At 48.9% G+C, this 24,473-nt stretch overlaps 1 protein-coding gene across 2 annotated transcripts in view; it reads right to left on the minus strand.

Annotated features, from left to right (window-relative positions):
• TOP1MT (DNA topoisomerase I mitochondrial) overlaps nucleotides 1-24,473 on the minus strand; it is a 159,475-nt gene that overhangs the window by 87,838 nt on the left and 47,164 nt on the right. For both annotated transcript variants that reach the window (XM_063921205.1, XM_063921204.1), the window contains exon 6: nucleotides 1,887-1,985. In XM_063921205.1, coding sequence (XP_063777275.1) covers nucleotides 1,887-1,985 — 99 coding nt within the window. The remainder of the gene's footprint in view (nucleotides 1-1,886; nucleotides 1,986-24,473) is intronic.

A 24,473-nucleotide genomic window follows, 5' to 3' on the forward strand; every position in this document is an offset into this window, starting at 1 on the left:
GGTGGCTTAGAGATATAGGGCAGGAATGTTCTAGAATTATGTAGAAATACAGATTACATGGCTAACTTATGTGAAACCTGAAGCAAAAAATTCCCACTAACACCCCTGCGCCTCCTTGTGGAGTAGAGGTGTATGGCCGGAAAGTTCTGGAATTATAAGCTGGAAAAACAGCAATGATTAAAATGGCCGTCATGCCATGCTTTCACAGAAAATTACAGTACAGGTTACCTGCTGCAGTGTTAATATAGGCTTAATAGCCTATTATACAGTTAATATAGGCTTAATAGCCTATTATACAGTCTAGGATACAGTAAAATACATTTAGTTATCCTTCCATTAATATGAACACTGCCTGCAGTGAATTTTGTATTATATTGCAGCCTTAACAGAAAATACCAGGCAACATGTTAAAAATGCAATAGGTTATGACACTGATAGCCTATCCTTTACTGTTTAAAAAACTGAACAGCCTATTTCTTAACCCATGCAGCCTTGCTATATGGTGCTGCTGCTATGGGCCTTACTCCCCCTCACCCCCCCTGCAGCTGCGCTGCTTGTGAGGTAGTCTCCCCCATGTTACCTGCCGCGGACGGGAGCGGGTGCAGGGAGAGCAGGGGAGCGCTGTCTAGCGCCGGGGAGCCGTCCGGAAGAGCGGCGGCGCTTCATACAGCAGTGGCCGGGCATCAGCGGCGTGCGGTGTCCTCACTGGAAGAGCGGCCGGCGTCTGTGAGTGACGTGCGGCCGCTCTGTTAGAAACCGGATACGTAGTCTCGGCGGCGCCTCTCGTACAGCGGTGCCGGGTAATCAGCGCTGGGAGAGCGGCCGGCGTCTCTGAGTGACGTGCGGCCGGTCTGCGCTGTTTCTAGCGTAGTTCAGCGGGACACTTTCAGCGGCGGGCAACAGTAAAATTACACTTTCCCACACAGCAGGGCGGCAGCGTGAGCTGACCGCCCTGACACCCCACCATACCTTGTGCCGCACTTCCTGCAAGCTCCGTCCAGCTTGTGACGGGGCTTTCATCCTGGCTGTGACGGGGCTTCTCTCTGTAAGCTCCGTCCAGCTTCTCATCCTGGCTGTGACGGGGCTTCTCTCTGTAAGCTCCGTCCAGCTTTCTGTGTCAGATCATCATCTTGGCTGTGACGGGGCTTCTTCCTGTAAGCTCCGTCCAGCTCTTTGCTTATTCCTGGCTGTGACGGGGCTTCTTCTGTAAGCTCCGTCCAGCTTGCAGGAGACAGTGGCTGGCTGTGAGGGTGCTCTTTGTGAGGACTGACACGCCATGCGCTGCCTTGCAGCGCCTGTGGCTGTGAGGGTGCTCTTTGTGAGGACCGACACGCCATACGCTGCCTTGCAGCGGCACCATCCCGGACCCATGTTTTCCAAGAAACTGGGGAAGGGAAGTGTAAAAATAAAAAGTAAAATGAAAAATAAAATCTCAAATGTGGGCTCTTCCCACAAGCCGATGTTCGTGCTGTGAGCACCGAAAAAACACTGACGTCGTACACTGAGGTACTCGGGGATATGGAGGGGGGAGAGTCCTAAATTTAAATATTCAGTGCCTTTGTTCGGCTACGCCCGTCCATATCCCAAGAGTACTCCAGTGACCCCTAGTGGATGATAAAGAAATGTATACTGGTTTCACTCCAATTAACACGTCTGCAAGTAACGATACATCACATTAGCTCAATGCGAGATCACAAGGCAAGTCTTTACATGTATACTGACACCTTGTATTACTTTTTGATAAAGTCTGTGACAGCTAAATAAGACTCATGCAGTACAGAGCATACATATACAGGACAACACTAATTGTATCACAATCAATGCAATTATCTCCAGGGTGATAAATACTTAGTCATAACCAAACACCCATTTGCACAGTTACGCACCGACCACCGTCCTCTGCGCAGGGACTCTTCTCCTTGGAGTCTGATTTATCGTCCAGCACATTGCTGTTCTCATCCAAACTCATGGCGGATGCTGGCAGCCTGGAACAACATTTTAAATATGAATATATACGACCTCATAAATGCAGAGCCGGATTAAGGGGGGGGGGGGGGGGGGGTCCCGGGGATACGTACCCCGGGCCCCCCTTTCCAAAAGGGCCCCCCCTGTCACACCACAGATCGGATCTCTCTTCCGATCCGATCTGTGGTGCTGCGCTCTCGTCCGCACTGCAGCCGTACAGACAGGACAGCTGAGCGACGGCTCAGCTGTCCAATAATGTATGACTGAAGTAGTCTGCCCCAATGGCTGAGCGGCAGGCTGCTTCACTCATACATGATTGGAGATCTGAGCCGTCGCTCAGCTGTCTGTGCGGTTGCCGGGGACAGGAGCGCAGTGTGATTGTGCGGTGGCTGGTATGTGACACACACACGACACCCTCCCCCCCCACACCTTCCCTTCTCTTGATGAATAGGGGCCCCTCTGTCTTAAGTGCCCCGGGCCCCCCATGCTCTTAATCCGGCTCTGCATACATAGAAGAATGGGAAACATTATTGGTGTATGTTTGGATCTAAAATCAATAATCTGTTACAAGGAGAAAAGCGCCTTGGTGGACAGAGGATGACCAGTAGCTGTGTAAACAAGTCCTGCTTTACTGAATACAGTGACCTGTAAATGGGCAGCTCTTAGCACCCACTTACCCAATCTCTCCTCCCCAATATCTAGTACGTGTCATAAGCGGCCTAAGAACATAGCGCCGTGCTGCGAGCTACTGGAAGAGGATCACTTACAAAACAGTCTCATTTGCTGCTGGCGCAGGAAACCTGTCCAGTGAGACAATATTGAAATCATTCTCTTTCCATAAATTACACCATACACTGCAAAGACTGTGGCTCTGGGTGTCCTACAGTTTAGGCGCAGAATTTTTTGATTTAGCGGTACCAAGACCCTATACCAGACCCCTTACACGTTTTATTTATCCGTCTCCTCCCTTCTGAACTTTATATAATGTGAGGGAGGGCAACAGACTCAACAAAAAAATCTAGTATGGTTAAAAAAAAAAAAAAATTGTAATTTCCACTGTGGATTGGGAAACAGTATGAAAAAGGCTCTTTACAAAGGTCACTAGTTTTAGAGACCAACAAGATAAAGAATGATTATACAGATGTGTCCTCTTACATTCTTGCTGCAGTCACGTTAATAGGATTTTAATACCTACCGGTAAATCCTTTTCTCTTAGTCCGTAGAGGATGCTGGGGACTCCAAAAGGACCATGGGGTATAGACAGGATCCGCAGGAGACATGGGCACACTATAAGACTTTGAATGGGTGTGAACTGGCTCCTCCCTCTATGCCCCTCCTCCAGACCTCAGTTATAGAACTGTGCCCAGGGAGACGGACATGTGGCGGAAAGAATTTATTGTTTAAACACGGTGAGCGTCATACCAGCTCACACCTCAAACATGTCGCAGGACGTGGCATTCAATAGAACACCAGCCGACGGCATGAAAATATACAGCAATATGTTGACCGAAATTGAAACACAACCAGTGTGCAACACGACCAATAAGAGCAAAACGCATGCCATGGCATGAATAACGTCAGCAACAGACTGACTGAAAGGAAAAACAACATGTGTAACCATAGCCAATAACTGCAGATACAGTCCACACTGGGACGGGCGCCCAGCATCCTCTACGGACTAAGAGAAAAGTATTTACCGGTAGGTATTAAAATCCTATATTCTCATACGTCCTAGAGGATGCTGGGGACTCCAAAAGGACCATGGGGTCTATACCAAAGCTCTAGAACGGGCGGGAGAGTGCGGATGACTCTGCAGCACCGATTGCCCAAACAAGAGGGCCTCAACAGCCAGGGTACCAAACTTGTAGAATATTTGCAAAATTGTTTGAACCCGACGAAGCAGCTGCTCTGCAAGGCTATACACCAGAGACCCCTCGGTTAGCCGCCCAGTATGAGCCCCCTTCTTGGTAGAATGGGCCTTCACCGATTTCGGTAACGGCAATCCAGCCGTAAAACGAGCAAGCCTAATCGTAATTCAGATCCAGCGTGCAATAGTCTGCTTGGAAACAGGAACCCCAATCTTGTTGGGAGCATATAGGATGATAGATCCTCTGTTTTCCTGATCTGAGCCAATCTGGCAACCCAAATTTTCACAATTTTGACCACATCGAGATACTCAGATGTCGCCCCGGCGTCAGTAGCCACCGGCACCACAATAGGTTGATTCAAGAGAAACCGATGAAACCACTTTTGGCAGAAACTGCTGCCGAGATCTCAACTCCGCTCTATCTTCATGGAAGATTAAACAGGGCTCTTGTGAGACCAAACCGCCCACTCAGACACCCGCCTTGCGGATGCCAAGGTCGACCGCATGACCGCTCACCAATTGAGGAATTTCAACTTAACCATACTGAAAAGATCAACCAAAGAAATTGCAGGAACTGCAACACCACGTAAAGATCCCATGGTGTCACAGAGGCACAAAGGGAGGATGGATGGGTTAGACTCCTTTTACGAAAGTATTAAACTCTGGAAAGGAGGCCAATAGTTTCTTGGAAGAAACCCGATAAGGCTGAAATCTGAACCGTAATCGAGCCCAACCAAAGATCGCTTCCACCCGATCTTGTAAGAAAAGAAGGGAGAGGGGGCGTGGCTTCGGCGGACATGGAGTAGCACACAGGCTGTGTGTCTCTCCAGCTACTTTATCCTGAATTCCCATCCTGTGTCCCCCCCTGGGCCTGCAGACCGCCCCAATACCTGGGAGGCAGTGTGGAGGTGCCCCTGTACCGCTGTGGGACCCGTCTGCTCTTTATCCGCTGCGGCAGGCCGATTCTGGTGTGCGGGGGTCCGGGGCCCGCTGGATCACGTGGGACGCCGCCATCCTGATTGCCCGCGGTGAGAGCCTGCATTTGGATCCTGCCTTAAGCGCTGCCTGCACCCGTTTCCGCGGCTGCCGCTGCCGTGGGAGACTGTGGCGCTTCTCCTCCCTTGCTCCCGCCTGTGCCTGAGAGCGTCTCCGAGGGGTTCCCGGCCGCGGCGCTGTCACGTGACCCGCCGCCGCTCTCCTTGCTCGCTCCGGCGGCCCCAGCCTGTACTCTCCGGCTCCTGCACTGTCCTCGTTTACTCTGCTGCTGGGGATGAGGTGCGCGGCACGGCTGCCCAATATAAGTGCCTGTGCCCTCCCCACATTATAAGTGCTGCCCTGCCCAGTTCAGCTCTACACAGGGGAAGGGGAGCCGTGCTGTATTAACCCCTGGAGTATCTCACAGGGCATATCTGTCCAAATCAATGCTGCTGGTGTCCCTTATGCTGTTGTGAATTCTCATTCTGGGCTGGCAGAGGCTGATTCCTCTGATACACTATATGTTCCCGTGGTCGTTCGCTGGACAGTTTTGATATACTATATTTACCCGCAGCCTGCGACTGGACAATTCTGATATACTACACTATATTATACATTGGCTGCCCCTGGACAGTTTGCTATATTCTTTACTATACTTCCTCGCACCCTGCTGTCTGCTCGGCTATAATGGTCAATCAGCGTCAGTCTGCCGCGGCTGCGGCGAAGTTAGAAAAATGTGCCAGAAATCCTCCGGCGCGGTCCCAGCAGGGGGGGGGGGAGGTACGGTCGACTTCGGCACCGCCTTCTCCGTCGGCTAGCTCCTCATCTGTGGAGGCCACCAATGCTGCTTTACAAAAGGTGCTGGATGCGGTCACGGCCAGTGAAGCCCGCTTGGCCAACAGGATCAGTCAGGTCCAGGCGGACTTATCTATTATACACCAAGACCTTCAGCGGGTGCGAGAGAGGGTCGGTGAAGTTGAAACGCGCATCTCCACGCTGGAAGACACGGTTACGCCTCTCAGTAGACGCACTTCTGCTCTGGAGTCTCAGATGACGGAGGTACATAAAAAGATGACGGATATGGAGGGGAGATTGCGACGAAACAATGTCCGTTTCGTCGGACTTCCGGAGAAGGAGGAGGGTGCCTCCCCTGAAAAATGTCTTGAACATTGGCTACTGGATACGTTTGGAGCGGAGGAGTTCACATCACACTTTGCAGTGGAGCGTGCCCATAGGGTCCCAATGCGTCCTCTTCCTCCAGGGACACCTCCCCATACGTTTATTGCCAAGCTCCTTCATTACCGGGATAGAGATGTGATTCTGAGACTGGCCCGCACTAAGGGCCCCCTTAAGTGGAACGGTTCTACAATTTCAGTTTTTCCGGATTTTGCTATCGACGTCCAGAAGGATAGAGCTCAGTTCGTCCCTGTGAAACGCAGGCTGCGTGAACTGAATATCCCTTATGCCATGCTCTTTCCGTCTAAACTGCGAGTGGTCTCGGATGGAGAAACAAAATTCTTCATGACCCCTCGTGAAGCATCAGTGTGGTTGGACAGACGCTTTCCGGCACGTCGCGTGTTAGCCGCTGATTGAACTTATGCATTTGATTTCTCTACTTGCAAGTATACTGTTTCTCTTATGCCTGCTATGTTATTTTTGTATTGTCTCGGGAGGGATGTATAGCTATTTGTGGATATATTCTTCACGATTCCCCGCGAGATGTTAGTTTGGCTGGATGGACGCTTTCCGGCTCGGGGGGGGGGGGGCATTAGCCACTGATTGAACTCCTGTATGTGATTTTTCTACTAGTCACTATGCTATTATTTTGTGTTGTGCTGCTATGTTGCACACGTAGGGGCTCTCTGTGGCTCTTATGGACCTTCACTGGGAATGGGTAGGTCTGCGGAGACAGGAGACTGTTAGATGCTACTTCTTTACGGTTCTTAGGCTTTATAATCTTTGTGTTTGTTTTGTCATAAAGTCTTTAAGGGGTAAAGGGATATACAGTTGGGGTGGGTGTAGTGGTCTAGGGGTGGATTCGATTTGAGTTTAGCTGGGAGATTCTCCGGTCATTAAATTCTTGGCCCCCTTATTGGATTTAGAATTTGGCCTTGTTTGGTATTGGCGGAGTATGTTAAGGCGTTCTCTGCCTTAGCTCTTATTGTTAGTATTTAGGGTATTTTGTTGTTAGGAATCCAGGTATGCTGCTAATTTTAGGTGGTATACGGGGTGGGGGTGGGGGTTCTGTTAGACTGTTATTATTGATTTGTTTTTACTTTCCGCTGTGCAATGTGCTTGTTTCCGCTGCGTCTTATCTTTCTTGGTAGTCACTGGGAGCGGCCGGCCGCGGGTGCTCTGTGATATTACAACAATGCCCTGCTATGGCTTTGGTTAAGTTTCTGTCGTGGAATGTGCGGGGGATCAATGACAAAATTAAGCGCTCCCTGGTGCTTCGACAGATTAAGCTTTACGCCTCGGATATAATTTGCCTGATGGAAACCCACTTACTTGGTACTAAAGATTATGTCCCTTAAAAAACCTTGGGTGGGCTGGGCTTACCATTCCATGCATACCGCAGCGTCCCGGGGAGTGTCGATCCTAATTAGGAAGTCTGTTCCCTTTGCGCTTGATTCTGTACAAACGGATCAATGGGGTAGATATGTGTTTCTCAAGTGCAGAATTAACTCCGTCCCCCTATTATTGCTGGCTGTGTATGTGCCCCCTCCATACTCGCATGACGTCCTTAAAAAGGTGTCTGCCTTTATGGCTGCGTCCCCTGGGGTAGCTGTTATCTGTATGGGTGACTTCAACAAAGTTTTAAACCACGAGTTGGATAGGCTGTCTACGGCATCCTCCAACCCACAGCCCAAGCGTACCCCATTTGCAGACACTGTTTCGGAGCTGACTTTGGTTGACCCCTGGAGATTGAAGTATCCCGACTTGTGGCAGTATTCATGTTTTTCACACTCTCACTCTTCCTTCTCTAGGATAGATTTGGCTCTTTTGTCCCGGGAGCTTTTGCCCAAAGTTCGAACTGTCAGATATGAGACTAGGGGTATCACGGATCACTCCCCCATATCGTTACATATTGACTTAAACTGTCAGCGAGGCCAAGCAGTGTGGAAATTTAATCCCTTTTGGCTGACGCATATGGGTGAGGGATCCGACTTGGAAGCTAGCTGGTTAGAATTCTTTGTTATGCATGAAGACACCTCGGATGTGTCTTTACTGTGGAACACTTTCAAGGCCTTTGTAAGAGGAACATTGATTAAACGGGTGGGAAGTCTTAAAATAAGAATTTACTTACCGATAATTCTATTTCTCATAGTCCGTAGTGGATGCTGGGGACTCCGAAAGGACCATGGGGAATAGCGGCTCCGCAGGAGACTGGGCACATCTAAAGAAAGCTTTAGGACTATCTGGTGTGCACTGGCTCCTCCCCCTATGACCCTCCTCCAAGCCTCAGTTAGGATACTGTGCCCGGACGAGCGTACACAATAAGGAAGGATCTTGAATCCCGGGTAAGACTCTTACCAGCCACACCAATCACACCGTACAACTTGTGATCTGAACCCAGTTAACAGCATGATAACAGAAGGAGCCTCTGAAAAGATGGCTCACAACAACAAAAAACCCGATTTTTGTAACAATAACTATGTACAAGTAATGCAAACAATCCGCACTTGGGATGGGCGCCCAGCATCCACTACGGACTATGAGAAATAGAATTATCGGTAAGTAAATTCTTATTTTCTCTAACGTCCTAGTGGATGCTGGGGACTCCGAAAGGACCATGGGGATTATACCAAAGCTCCCAAACGGGCGGGAGAGTGCGGATGACTCTGCAGCACCGAATGAGAGAACTCCAGGTCCTCCTCAGCCAGGGTATCAAATTTGTAGAATTTAGCAAACGTGTTTGCCCCTGACCAAGTAGCTGCTCGGCAAAGTTGTAAAGCCGAGACCCCTCGGGCAGCCGCCCAAGATGAGCCCACTTTCCGTGTGGAATGGGCTTTTACAGATTTAGGCTGTGGCAGGCCTGCCACAGAATGTGCAAGCTGAATTGTACTACAAATCCAACGAGCAATCGTCTGCTTAGAAGCAGGAGCATCCAGCTTGTTGGGTGCATACAGGATAAACAGATTTTCTGACTCCAGCCGTCCTGGAAACATATATCTTCAGGGCCCTGACTACGTCCAGCAACTTGGAATCCTCCAAGTCCCTAGTAGCCGCAGGCACCACAAATAGGCCGGTTCAGGTGAAACGCTGAAACCACCTTAGGGAGAAACTGAGGACGAGTCCTCAATCTCGCCCTGTCCAAATGGAACATCAGATAAGGGCTTTTTCAGGATAAAGCCGCCAATTCTGACACGCGCCTGGCTCAGGCCAGGGCCAACAGCATGACCACTTTCTATGTGAGATATTGTAACTCCACAGATTTAAGTGGTTCAAACCAATGTGACTTTTGGAACCCAAAACTACATTGAGATCCCAAAGTGCCACTGGAGGCACAAAAGGAGGCTGTATATGCAGTACTCCTTTTACAAACGTCTGAACTTCAGGGACTGAAGCTAGTTCTTTTTGGAAGAAAATTGACAGGGCCGAAATTTGAACCTTAATGGACCCCAATTTCAGGCCCATAGACACTCCTGTTTGCAGGAAATGTAGGAATCGACCCAGTTGAATTTCCACCGTCGGGCCTTACTGGCCTCGCACCACGCAACATATTTTCGCCAATTGCGGTGATAATGTTTTTGCGGTTACATCCTTCCTGGCTTTGATCAGGATAGGGATGACTTCATCCGGAATGCCCCTTTTCCTTCAGGATCCGGCGTTCAACCGCCATGCCGTCAAACGCAGCCGCGGTAAGTCTTGGAACAGACAGGGTCCTTGCTGGAGCAGGTCCCTTCTTAGAGGTAGAGGCCACGGATCCTCCGTGAGCATCTCTTGAAGTTCCGGTTACCAAGTCCTTCTTGGCCAATCCGGAGCCACGAATATAGTGCTTACTCCTCACCATCTTATCAATTTCAGTATCTTGGGTATGAGAGGCAGAGGAGGGAACACATACCCTGACTGGTACACCCACAGTGTTACCAGAGCGTCTACAGCTATTGCCTGAGGGTCCCTGGACCTGGCGCAATACCTGTCGAGTTTTTCCCAACGGTTTATAATCATGTGGAAGACTTCTGGGTGAAGTCCCCACTCTCCCGGGTGGAGGTCGTGGTGAGGAAGTCTGCTTCCCAGATGTCCACTCCCGGAATGAATACTGCTGACAGTGCTATCCCATGATTTTCCGCCCAGCGAAGAATCCTTGCAGCTTCTGCCATTGCCCTCCTGCTTCTTGTGCCACCCTGTCTGTTTACGTGGGTGACTGCCGTGATGTTGTCCGACTGGATCAACACCGGCTGACCTTAAAGCAGAGGTCTTGCTAAGCTTAGAGCATTGTAAATGTCCCTTAGCTTCAGGATATTTATGTGAAGTGATGTCTCCAGGCTTGACCATAAGTCCTGGATATTCCTTCCCTGTGTGACTGCTCCCCAGCCTCGCAGGCTGGCATCCGTGGTTACCAGGACCCAGTCCTGAATGCCGAATCTGCGGCCCTCTAGAAGATGAGCACTCTGCAACCACCACAGGAGGGACACCCTTGTCCTTGGTGACAGGGTTATCCGCTGATGCATCTGAAGATGCGACCCGGACCATTTGTCCAGCAGGTCCCACTGGAAAGTTCTTGCGTGGAATCTGCCGAATGGGATTGCTTCGTAGGAAGCCACCATTTTACCCAGAACCCTTGTGCATTGATGCACTGAGACTTGGCTCGGTTTTAGGAGGTTCCAGACTAGCTCGGATAACTCCCTGGCTTTCTCCTCCGGGAGAAACACCTTTTTCTGGACTGTGTCCAGGATCATCCCTAGGAACAAAAGACAAGTCGTCGGAACCAGCTGCGATTTTGGAATATTGAGAATCCAACCGTGCTGCAGCAACACTACCTGAGATAGTGCTACACCGACCTCCAACTGTTCCCTGGATCTTACCCTCATCAGGGAATTGTCCAAGTAAGGGATAACTAAAATTCCCTTCCTTTGAAGGAATATCATTTCGGCCATTACCTTGGTAAAGACCCGGGGTGCCGTGGACCATCCATACGGCAGTGTCTGAACTGATAGTGACAGTTCTGTACCATAAACCTGAGGTACCCTTGGTGAGAAGGGTAAATTTTGACATGAAGGTAAGCATCCTTGATGTCCCGAGACATCATGTAGTCCCCTTCTTCCAGGTTCGCAATCACTGCTCTGAGTGACTCAATCTTGAATTTGAACCTCTGTATGTAAGTGTTCAAAGATTTTAGATTTAGAATCGGTCTCACCGAGCCGTCCGGCTTCGGTACCACAACAGTGTGGAATAATACCCCGTTCCCTGTTGCAGGAGGGGTATATTGATTATCACCTGCTGGGAATACAGCTTGTGAATGGCTTCCAAAACTGTCTCCCTGTCAGAAGGAGACATCGGTAAGCCGACTTTAGGAAACGGCGAGGGGGAGACGTCTCGAATTCTAATTTGTACCCCTGAGATATCATCTGAAGGATCCAGGGGTCTACTTGCGAGTGAGCCCACTGCGCGCTGAAATTCAGTGAGACGGGCCCCCCCACCGTGCCTGATTCTGCTTGTAAAGCCCCAGCGTATACTGAGGGCTTGGCAGAGGCGGGAGAGGGTTTCTGTTCCTGGGAACTGGCTGATTTCTGCAGCCTTTTTCCTCTCCCTCTGTCACGGGGCAGAAATGAGGAACCTTTTGCCCGCTTGCCCACGAAAAGACTGCGCCTGATAATACGGCGTCTTCTCATGTTGAGAGGCGACCTGGGGTACAAACGTGGATTTCCCAGCTGTTGCCGTGGCCACCAGGTCTGAAAGACCGACCCCAAATAACTCCTCCCCTTAATAAGGCAATACTTCCAAATGCCGTTTGGAATACGCCTCACCTGACCACTGACGTGTCCATAACCCTCTACTGGTAGAAATGGACAACGCACTTAGACTTGATGCCAGTCGGCAAATATTCCGCTGTGCATCACGCATATATAGAAATGCATCTTTCAAATGCTCTATAGGCAAAAATATACTGTCCCTATCTAGGGTATCAATATTTTCAGTCAGGGAATCCGACCACGCCAACCCAGCACTGCACATCCAGGCTGAGGCGATTGCTGGTCGCAGTATAACACCAGTATGTGTGTAAATACATTTTAGGATACCCTCCTGCTTTCTATCAGCAGGATCCTTAAGGGCGGCCATCTCAGGAGAGGATAGAGCCCTTACAAGCGTGTGAGCGCTTTATCCACCCTAGGGGGTGTTTCCCAACGCACCCTAACCTCTGGCGGGAAAGGATATAATGCCAATAACATTTTAGAAATTGTTATCGGGGGAAACCCACGCATCATCACACACCTCATTTAATTTCTCAGATTTAGGAAAACTACAGGTAGTTTTTCCTCACCGAACATAATACCCCTTTTTTTTGGTGGTACTCGTATTATCAGAAATGTGCAAAACATTTTTCATTGCCTCAATCATGTAATGTGTGGCCCTACTGGAAGTCACATTTGTCTCTTCACCGTCGACACTGGAGTCAGTATCCGTGTCGGCGTCTATATCTGCCATCTGAGGTAACGGGCGCTTTATAGCCCCTGACGGCCTATGAGACGTCTGGACAGGCACAAGCTGAGTAGCCGGCTGTCTCATGTCAACCACTGTCTTTTATACAGAGCTGACACTGTCACGTAATTTCTTCCAACAGTTCATCCACTCAGGTGTCGACCTCCTTGGGGGTGACATCACTATTACAGGCAATCTACTCCGTCTCCACATCATTTTTCTCCTCATACATGTCGACACAAAAGTACCGACATACAGCACACACACAGGGAATGCTCTGATAGAGGACAGGACCCCACTAGCCCTTTGGGGAGACAGAGGGAGAGTTTGCCAGCACACACCAGAGCGCTATATATATACAGGGATAACCTTATATAAGTGTTTTTCCCCTTATAGCTGCTGTATAGTTAATACTGCGCCTAATTTGTGCCCCCCTCTCTTTTTTAACCCTTTCTGTAGTGTAGTGACTGCAGGGGAGAGCCAGGGAGCTTCCCTCCAACGGAGCTGTGAGGGAAAATGGCGCCAGTGTGCTGAGGAGATAAGGCCGCCGATAAGGGGGCGGAGCCTATCTCCCGTTTTTTTATGTATTTTGGCAGGGGTTAAATGCATCCATATAGCCCAGGAGCTATATGTGATGCATTTTTTGCCATCCAAGGTGTTTATTATTGCGTCTCAGGGCGCCCCCCCCAGCGCCCTGCACCCTCAGTGACCGGAGTGTGAAGTGTGCTGAGAGCAATGGCGCACAGCTGCAGTGCTGTGCGCTACCTTGTTGAAGACAGGACGTCTTCTGCCGCCGATTTTCCGGACCTCTTCTGCCTTCTGGCTCTGTAAGGGGGCCGGCGGCGCGGCTCTGGGACCCATCCAAGCTGGGCCTGTGATCGTCCCTCTGGAGCTAATGTCCAGTAGCCTAAGAAGCCCAATCCACTCTGCACGCAGGTGAGTTCGCTTCTTCTCCCCTTAGTCCCTCGATGCAGTGAGCCTGTTGCCAGCAGGTCTCACTGAAAATAAAAAACCTAAACTTAAACTTTCACTAAGAAGCTCAGGAGAGCCCCTAGTGTGCACCCTTCTCGTTCGGGCACAGAGATCTAACTGAGGCTTGGAGGAGGGTCATAGGGGGAGGAGCCAGTGCACACCAGATAGTCCTAAAGCTTTCTTTAGATGTGCCCAGTCTCCTGCGGAGCCGCTATTCCCCATGGTCCTTTCGGAGTCCCCAGCATCCACTAGGACGTTAGAGAAATCCTCCTTTAGAAAATGTGAATCTGAATTGGAGGCCCGGGTAGTTGCTTCAGAGCTGATGTATGTGCGCGATGGCCTAGACGCTTCTAAGTTGGTGTGGCTCCATGCGCTGGGTGAATGGAGGGAATACCTGTGGGGGAAAACCCAGCACAGACTTCTCTTCTCCTCGCATGTCCAATATGCTACCAGGGATAGACCAGGTTCTTATTTGGCCAATCTTGCAAGGGGTGACCGCTCCTCTCATACTGTAGTGGAGGTTTTGGACTCGGCTGGGTCTGTACTGGACCGCATCCCCCAAATCGTGGCGGAATTTGTCTCATACTATCAGGCGCTCTATAGTTCTAAATTGTCCTGTTCCCCACTAGAACTGCGTGACTACTAGAGATGAGCGGGTTCGGATTTAACGCCAGAATTAACGCCAGTTCGGTTTTATCCGGATTTTTTCTATTGGCTATCCAAAACACGTGACATCCGTGAGCCAATAAGATGCCGTTTTGAGAACAGAGTAAATCCGAGTAAAACCGAACCCGCTCATCTCTAGTGACTACTTGGATGGAATCCACTTGCCCCGTGTCTCCAGTGAAGCCAGGGCTCTTCTCGACGCTCCTTTGTCGTTGGAGGAGATTGAGATTGCGATCTCTGCCTCCCCCGATGGTAAGGCCTTTGGCCTTGATGGCATTCCGTCAGAACTGTATAGGAAGCATATAAAAAATTTTGCCCCTCAGTTGCTTAAGTTATTCAATGAAATCTTTGTCCAAGGCGCGCTTCCCCGTCTATGGCAGAGGCGTTGATTATAGTCATTCCCAAGCCAGATAAGGACCCCAGGAGGGTTGAATCATACCGTCCTATTTCCCTGCTGCCCACGGACATTAAAATCCTAGCCAAGGTTCTGGCTTCCAGACTTAACCAGGTTATCTCCCAAATTATTCACCCTGACCAAACGGGCTTCATGCCTGGCAAGTCCACTGCTGTAAATTTGAGGCGCCTGTTCACTCATTTTCAGGTTTCTCGGGGGGAGGACTGCTCTGCCGTTATAGCCTCTTTAGATGCCGCAAAGGATTTTGATTCGGTGGAGTGGGCCTTCCTCTGGGAGGCTATGGGTAGGTTTGGCGTGGGCCCCAACTTTATTGGCTATGTTAAATTATTGTATTCTCTGCCCATGGCCAGAGTCTCGGTGAACGGGTTTGTTTCAGACTCCTTTCCCCTGTCCAGGGGAACGAGACAAGGCTGCCCTTTGTCTCCGACTCTGTTTGCCATTGCTATTGAGCCATTGGCGTGTTTGATTAGAGCAAATCCAGATATTGTGGGTATTAGGGTTGGCGCAAGAGAGGACAGGATAGCGTTATAAGCTGATGACCTCTTGCTCTTTGTGGACGACTACTTCTCCTCCTTACCTAAACTCCTTGACTTGATAACCAACTACGGACGCTTCTCCGGACTCAAAATTAACTGGGACAAATCCACCATTACTCCACTTAGAGGCCCGGTTCCGGTGGCCCCAGTGATTCATACCCCCCTTAAATGGGTGGACTCTTTCAAGTACCTGGGTATATGGGTATCGAATGACCCCTGTACCTATGTTTCCCTTAATATCATGCTGCAGATGGTGTATCTCCGCTCGAAGGTCAAAGTTTGGGGGACTCTGCCCCTGACTGTTACTGGTAGGGTCAATTTGGTAAAAATGGTATACTTGCCTAAACTCCTTTATGTCCTCCAGCAATCCCCTATATATATTAACTTGAAGACATTTAAACAGATTGACAGTTTGCTCTCTTCTTTAATTTGGGCCAGTCGGAGAGCGCGGTTGAGACTTGACGTTCTGTCCAGACCGAGAGTGCTGGGAGGCTTAGCTCTCCCTATGTTTCGATTTTATTACTATTCTGCGCAGTTGGCACAAATATGGGAGTGGGTAAATGCCCCAGATGCTCACACCATACACTCCCAGATGCTTTTAGAGGCCTACCCTGACGGCTCTCCATTACAGATGCTTATCTGTGGGAACCCTAACTTGTCCAAGATCCCTATAATAAAACAGGCCGTCCTCATATGGAAACAGGTACATGTTATCCTATTGGGCCAAGGTATTGACCCAGATACTCCTCTGGACAATGCCTTTGGCTTCCCAGAATTGGCTTTGCTGCAGACTGGGGCGGTGTGGGGGAGGTGGGTGGTGACATCCCTGGGACACTTGTATAACGATGGTATACTGAAATCCTTCCTGCAACTTCAACAGGATTACAGTGTACCCTCGTCTCATTTCTACCGATACCTGCAACTGAGACATGCGCTTAATGCACAATTTCCCGATACTCCCCCGACGATAGCCGACTCCCCGGTGAAGTCTCTCCTGCAGTCCCTGGGAAATGGACATCTGGTGTCCAACATCTATACAACCATGCTTCGATCTCACTACTCTGACCCGTTATCCCTTCTCAGGAATAAGTGGGAATCTGACTTGGGTGCCATCTCTGATGAGATTTGGGAGGGTGCTTTGTGTTCTCCACGATTATCCACTACCACCACCAGATATTAACAAATCCAACTGTTTCTAATACACAGAGTTTATATGACCCCAGTGCGCTTGCGACATATAGGGGGTACCCACTCCTCCAGATGTCTTAAGTGCGATAGTCTGGATGCGGACTTTTGGCACATTATCTGGCTATGCCCCAAGGTAGCCGTGTTCTGGTCGGGTGTTATTGACGCCCTGGTGTCAACGGGTATTCCCTCGTCTGTATGCTCCCCGACGACATGTGTGTTATCTGATGTGGAGGAGGATGCCCTGGACCTCCCTGCCAGAAGATATGTAATTAATCTATGTGGCCTGGCCAAGGTGTGTATCGCCCGGCTTTGGCTAGCCAAAGATGCGCCCACAATGCGATCCTGGGTCTCACTTGTAAATGATACGGCCTCTCATGAGAAATATGTATACTTAGCTAGAAAAGCGGGGAAAAAATATCAGGACCTGTGGGGTAGATGGCTTGAGTCTCCGCGCTTTATGACCCAAAGTGTCTGAGTACCCACTACTGAGGGCTCCTTGCCTGGGCGGACGGGAGATGAGACACGTACCGGGGGGTTAGTGTGGGAGTGTGTTTCTAGACCTGAATGGGGTGGGCTGCCTCTCTTTATTTGTGGGGTCTCCTGGCACCCGCGGTCGGTCGGCCATACTTTGCCAATATTGCTGTTGTATGATTTGCTCAATATTTATGGTGTGTTGCCATAGACGACTCTATGCAATATACATTGTTCTATATGGTTCATGCTAATATGTGATACTAGTTCTAATTCATACTATCTGTAACGGAATTAAGCTTGCACATGCTTTACTGTACTAATCGGTTACTACTAGAATTGGGAATCTGAGTATTCCCTGGGTTGGGGATTTGTTTTGGTTTGCTCTGTTTGTTTATGTATTTTTGTTTCACTGAAAAACACAAAATCAATAAAAAAGTATTGAATTAAAAAAAAAAAAAAAAGAAAAGAAGGGAGAAAACGATCCAACTGGAATTTTTCCGTAGGAACCTTCTTGGATTCACACTAAGACAAAATTTCCCCCCCCCCCCCCCAAATATGGTGGTAATGTTTTTACGTTACTTCCTCTCTGACTGAAGAGAGTAGGGAAGACCTCACTGGAAATACCCTTCCGGGTTGGGATCCGACATTCAATCTCCAAGTCGTCAATGGAAATCGCGGTAAGCCTTGGAACACACACGGCCCCTGTCATAACAGATCCTCTCGCAGAGGAAAAAGGTCAGGAATCTCCTATGAGAAAATTGCTGAAGATCCGGATACCAGCCCTCCTTGACCAGTCTGGAACAAGGAGGATCATCTGAACTCTTGTTCCTCTTATAATCTTTAACAATTTTGGAAAGAGTGGAAGTGGAGGGAACACATAGACCGACCGAAACACCCATGGTGTCACTAGGGTGTCCACCGCTATTGCTTGAGGGGACCCCCGACCCGTAACAAAATTTCTGAAGTTTCTTGTCGAGGCAAGATGCCATCTTGTCTATTTGCGAAATTCTCCAAAGACTTATCACCTCTGTGAAAAACCGCTTGATGAAGACTCAACCTTCCTGAACGGAGAACGTGTCCGCCAAGGAAGTCTGCTTCCCAGTTGTCCACTCCTGGAACGAAAACCGCCGATAGAGCGCGTAAATGTTTTCGTCGCCCAGCGGAAAATCTTTCTGGCTTCTGCCCTCCTTCTCCGGTTTTTGTCTGTAGAAACCTTTATAAACGGCCCTTAACTCTAGACCGCTAATGGGGCGACAAGTAACCTAACATGACACTTGTCCTCAGTGAGAATTGCGCCGCTACCACAGGATCAAGATAATGGTCTTGAAACCATGATTATCCCAGGTGGAAACCGGACCACTTGTCAAACAGGTCCCGCTAAACACTCAGGCCTGGAACCTGCCCACTGAATGGCCTCGCAGGCCCCAACCATCTTTTTCAGCAACTGACTATCGACGGATTGACACCGTTGCAGGTCTGCCAGACTCTGAATTCTCAGAGCTTCCCCTTTTTTTTTGGAAGCAAATAAACTCTTCTCAGTACTGCCTCTAATAATATTGCCCAAGCCGATCACAGCGTCGTTGGGACCATCAGGGATTCTGGGCAGTCCTGTTGTTGAAGAACTGTCAAGGAGAAAACAACGTTTCACACCATTTGGCTTCTTGATCTCTCCATAAATTGGAGAGCGATCCAGTACAGAATAAATATGACTCCTTAGTCTCGAAGGAAACCCATCACACCGGCATCACCCTGGTGAAATGGTAACAATCCTGAATCGCAAACCTCAGGTAAGCCTAAAGCGGAAGAAACCGTAATTAGACCTCCTTACTCCACTTTCAGAGTGGAGAACCCTACCATGAGAGATTCCCTCATGAAGATTAAGTAGGAAAAATTGGGATTTGTCTGACCGAGTCGTCCGGCCTCGGGAGCACGAAAAAGCTTGAACCACAGCTTCTTTTCTTTTTTTTATGACCGGAACAGCAGGACAATGATCTGATCCAGACACAACTCTTGTATTGCGTCACATACTACCCCGTCATGAGGAGGATCGGTAAGGTTGATTTGAAAAATTCAGTGAGGGGAACGTCTGGAACTCCCATACGTCCCCCTAGGGACTCTATCCCTAACTCACTGGTCCAAGTCCTTTCCAGAACTAACTGAAGAGTTTTAGACGAGGTCCCACCTGTGTGGGCCCCCGCAAGATAGACCCAACGTCCCACGGTGGACGTGGCAGAAAACAACGGTTGATTTCTGCTACTGTGAACCTGAAAAGGCAGCTGACCTCTTACCTTTTTTACCTTCCTTTACCTGCAAAGAAAGTGGAATCCTTATCTATTCGGTCGAAATGACTGCATCCTACAACAATGCGTCACCAACCGTTGTGAGGGAACATAGGGCAAGAAAAGGCAAACTTACCCGTGGCACCTGCCTAGAGCAAATTAACAAGGCCATCACCAACCAGGCTTCCCCTCATGGGGAAGAGACTCCACTTCTTTTCGGATTCAGCACTTGCATCACTTTGGTGAATCCACAACGCCCTCCTAGCCGAGACCGCCACGGAAGTGGTCCGCGCACCCAAGAGCCCTATATCCCTTGTAGTCGCACGGTAGTATGTTGCAACGTCCTAGACATGACCCAACTCAAGGGGTAACACATCTCTCCTCAGGGTAACTATATCGGATGACCAAGTAACCGACCATTTCTGAATACAATCACTCCCCCCTGCGCATGCAATGCAAGTATAATCAAAGCATATAATTAAAAAATCACTTTGCTTCCTGTAAACGATCCTTTGTGACAGGGCCCCGTGCAGAACAGGGGTTGACTCACTTTATTCTATCCACGGCGGGAAAAGAATAAACACTCGGCCTCCTCGTGATGATTTGAAACCATCTTGTCACGGCTGACCTAGAGTTATTCAACAGAGCGACCAGCCCATGAGAAGGAAAAGTTTACTTCAGCATTCATTATAAATCTTTTGTATAAATATACACATTTAAATACACATATACACACGTATATCTATATATACATATCTCATATACAAATATATATTTTTTGTTTTCAGGAACAGCAGGGTCCCCAGTGACATTAAAGCGTTCTTAATGTGTATGAACAGGTACTGAATGTCGATGTTGTGGATCTAATCAGGAAACATAATGGTCGACATAAGACATAGCATGCGTGTCGACAGCAGGGAGTAGTAACCGGGCAACATAACATTTTTGCGACCCCGAGGGGTCTGAGGTAAATATATACATAATTTTAATATTACGCCCCCACAAATATTACCACGTCTATGCTCGAGCTACAGCCCAATGCAACCGTACCATACATATACACAGGTATAGGTTTTTTACATTATTATGTTAATTTATACCCAGTCATATTAGTTGGTGCCGACAGGGTCACCCACATACGTCTGTGTCTCCCATATTTCTTTTTTCTTTGGAAAAACTTACAACTACTGACATGCTGACACTTAATTCCATGAATCAAGTACCATCAGGAGTCGGCAGTGCCGACAGAGGGATTCCCATAGCTGTTTGTGGCAGAGCACTCACACATGTCGACACACGTGTACTAAACACCCACCGACATTACACTTACTATAATGGGTAGATCCCAGTATCTGACAGGGAAAACACAGAAAACATTTACCAACTCATTTACCACACGCTCATTATACACTGCTCAAAAAAATAAAGGGACACTAAAATAACACATCCTAGACCTGAATGAATTAAATATTCTTATTAAATACTTTGTTCTTTACATAGTTGAATGTGCTGACAACAAAATCACACAAAAATTATCAATGGAAATCAAATGTATTAACCCATGGAGGTCTGGATTTGGAGTCACACTCAAAATTAAAGTGGAAAAACACACTACAGGCTGATCCAACTTTGATGTAATGTCATTAAAACAAGTGAAAATGAGGCTCAGTAGTGTGTGTGGCCTCCACGTGCCTGTATGACCTCCCTACAACCCACACAAGTGGCTCAGGTAGAGCAGCTCATCCAGGATGGCACATCAATGCGTGCTGTGGCAAGAAGGTTTGCTGTGTCTGTCAGCGTAGTGTCCAGAGCATGGAGGCGCTACCAGGAGACAGGCCAATACATCAGGAGACGTGGAGGAGGCCGTAGGAGGGCAACAACCTTAACCGATTTTGGTAACGGCAATCCTGCCGTAGAATGCGCCTGCTGAATCGTGTTACAGATCCAGCGAGCAATAGTCTGCTTTGAAGCAGGGCCGCCAACCTTGTTAGCTGCATACAGGACAAACAGTGCTTCTGTTTTTCTGATCCTAGCCGTTCTGGCCACGTAAATTTTCAAAGCCCTGACCACATCAAGGGACTCGGAATCCTCCAAGTGCCGTGTAGCCACAGGCACGACAATAGGTTGGTTCATATGAAAGGATGAGACCACCTTAGGTAGGAATTGAGGACGGGTCCGCAATTACGCTCTATCCATATGGAAAACCAGATAGGGGCTTTTATGTGATAAAGCCGCTAATTCCGAAACTCGCCTAGCCGAAGCCAAGGCTAACAACATGACCACCTTCCAAGTGAGATATTTCAACTCCACTGTTTTAAGTGGTTCAAACCAATGTGACTTAAGGAAACTTAACACCACGAATAAGGTCCCAAGGCGCCACCGGCCCAAATTCACTCCAGTTTGTAGGAAGTGAAGAAAACGGCCTAGATGGAATTCTTCCATAGGAGCATTCCTGGCCTCACATCAAGAAACATATTTTCTCCATATTCGGTGATAATGTTTAGATGTCACGTCCTTCCTAGCCTTTATTAGCGTAGGAATGACCTCATCCGGAATACCTTTTTCCGCTAGGATCCGGCGTTCAACCGCCATGCCGTCAAACGCAGCCGCGGTAAGTCTTGGAACAGACAGGGACCCTGTTGCAACAGGTCCTGTCTTAGAGGAAGAGGCCACGGATCTTCTCTGAGCAATTCCTGCAGATCAGGACACCAGGTCCTTCATGGCCAATACGGAACAATGAGTATTGTTCTCACTCCTCTTTTTCTTATTATTCTCAACACCTTGGGTATGAGAGGAAGAGGAGGAAATACATAGACCGACTGGAACACCCACGGTGTCACTAGGGCGTCCACAGCTACCGCCTGAGGGTCTCTTGACCTGGCGCAATACCTTTGTAGCTTTTTGTTGAGACGGGACGCCATAATGTCTATTTGGGGCAGTCCCCACCGACTTGCAATCTGTGCGAAGACTTCCTGACGAAGTCCCCACTCTCCCAGATACAGGTCGTGTCTGCCGAGGAAGTCTGCTTCCCAGTTGTCCACTCCCGGAATGAATACTGCTGACAGTGCGCTTACATGATTCTCCGCCCAGCGAAGAATTCTGGTGGCTTCCGCCATCGCCACTCTGCTCCTTGTGCCGCCTTGGCGGTTTACATGAGCTACCGCGGTGACGTTGTCTGACTGGATCAGAACTGGTCGGTCGCGAAGTAAGGTCTCCGCTTGACATAGGGCGTTGTATATGGCCCTTAGTTCCAGTATGTTGATGTGAAGACAAGTCTCTTGACTTGACCAAAGGCCTTGGAAATTTCTTCCCTGTGTGACTGCTCCCCAACCTCGGAGGCCCGCGTCTGTGGTCACCAGGATCCAATCCTGAATGCCGAACCTGCAGCCCTCTAGAAGGTGAGCACTCTGCAGCCACCACAGGAGAGATACCCTGGCCCTGGGGGACAGGGTGATCCGCTGATGCATTTGAAGATGTGACACGGATTATTTGTCCAATAGGTCCCATTGGAAAGTCCTTGCATGGAACCTGCCGAAGGGAATGGCTTCGTATGTCGCCACCATTTTTCCCAGGACTTGAGTGCAATGATGTACTGACACTTGTTTTGGCTTCAACAGGTTCTTGACTAGAGTCATGAGTTCCTGAGCTCTCTCTATCGGAAGAAAAACACTTTTCTGGTCTGTGTCCAGAATCATGCCTGTGACGACATGTGATGACACAGCTGGCGCGTCGTGTCGCTCAGTTGTAAAAGACACGTGGTTACTTTCCTAGCCCTGGTACTACACATGGACTTCACCAATTGCCAATATGTTATTAGTTATATGTTAGGCAATATTGTATTATATTGTATGATATTATTGTTACAAGGGTACAGTTATGTTTTCAATGTATATATATGAATGTATTGGTTATTCTGCTATAGTTTGTAAAATAATGTTTGCCCCATGTGACTGATAAGATAACCTGTGTGTTGCTGTTGTGTAGATACAGCCAGTCTCAGATGTCAGGCCATTCAACCCTCCCTCATTCTTCCCCACACAATGGATTCCAGGCCACACAATCAGATTAAGTAAGGTTACTTTAGTTAACATCTATTGTGGCCTAGGGGACATGCCTGGGCATGTGAAAGTAGGTTTGCTCTGAAACTGTTCTGGGGGTGTCGCCTTATTGTAGGAAAGACAAAGGTTTTGAGAATAGCAAAGAGGGGACGTGAGAGAGATCTGTAAGAGAAGGAGAGTGTGTGGCAGGAGACTGACTAAGAAGTAATGTTCTGTCAGGAGCTCCAGGAGGGATTGGAATTGGATCACAGAAGTGTGCTGAGCTGTTTATAACCCATTCTGTTCAATAAACCACTGTTGGTTTTCATCTACCACCGTGACTGAGTGATTTGGAACCCAGTATCCTCACATTTGGCGGCAGTGGTGGGATCACTCAAGACACCAGCAGAAAGGTATAAACCACAGCAGGCAATGGATTCCGCCCCGCTATGCTACCGTTACAGCAAGAAGGGTCAACTACAGGACCTCTGTCGAGCAAGACGGATTGAGTTTAATACAGTGGATACCAAGGAATCCCTAATTGGAAAACTGGCTCAATGGGACGTTGAGCACCCTTGTGATAAGGAGGAAGAGGAGGATATGGTCGAGGCCTCAGCGGAGGAGACCAGTAATGGAACCAGGGCAGTGGAGCTTGTGGTTGGAAGTTTGTCAGCATATCGGCAGGCTGAGAAGCCGGATCTTTTATTTATAGTTTCCAAAATGCAGTACATTTGGGAGTACTGGAATGAAGCTCAGTGGGAAATCAGCAGGTGGAGAGTATCCAGCATACAGGACAAGTTGTGTCATCTTGGGAATGCGTTCATGCACTGCAGAAGTGAAGCAGCCACATGGAATCTGCTGGGGGAGCCAGAGTTTGAGGAATTCAGGGAGGAAGTGATCGCCACAGTGGCCCAAATGACACAAAGTATACAATATACAGAGACGGAAGAGCAAGTGCAGAGTAAATTGCCTTCCCGGACAGAGCCAGAGGAAGTGGCATTGGATCGGGGGCCCCTGGATACCCCAGCATGGCGAGGCCAGTGTTACAGGGTGGATGTGGAAAGGCACCACCTGCAACAGCTTCTCCCATACCCAAGGGAAGAAGTTGCCCAGTGGTCTATACAGAAGGAAGCACACGAAGTGAAGACAGCAGTGAGCACAATCCAGGCACCCCAGGAGGAACTGCACTACAACTTCCCTTTTGCTGAGATGGAGGAGGAGGACTTGGTGAGAGAGTGTCAAGAACTGTCTGCCCAGTATGTTACACTGGAAAAGGATGACCTTGACCAGGTGGATGCAAGGAAGCGCCGTCTGCAACCCGTTCTCTTCTCCCTGGGGGAATGTCACAGTGAAACACTCAGTGACCGGCCTGAGCTGTGTTACAACTGGCCATTTGCAGGCTTGGAGGATATAGAAACCATCCCAGAGTGCCAGCGAGACATTGAGGAAGAAGTT

Source organism: Pseudophryne corroboree, chromosome 5 (assembly GCF_028390025.1).
Source record: "Pseudophryne corroboree isolate aPseCor3 chromosome 5, aPseCor3.hap2, whole genome shotgun sequence".
In the NCBI taxonomy this organism is placed as follows: Eukaryota; Metazoa; Chordata; class Amphibia; order Anura; family Myobatrachidae; genus Pseudophryne; species Pseudophryne corroboree.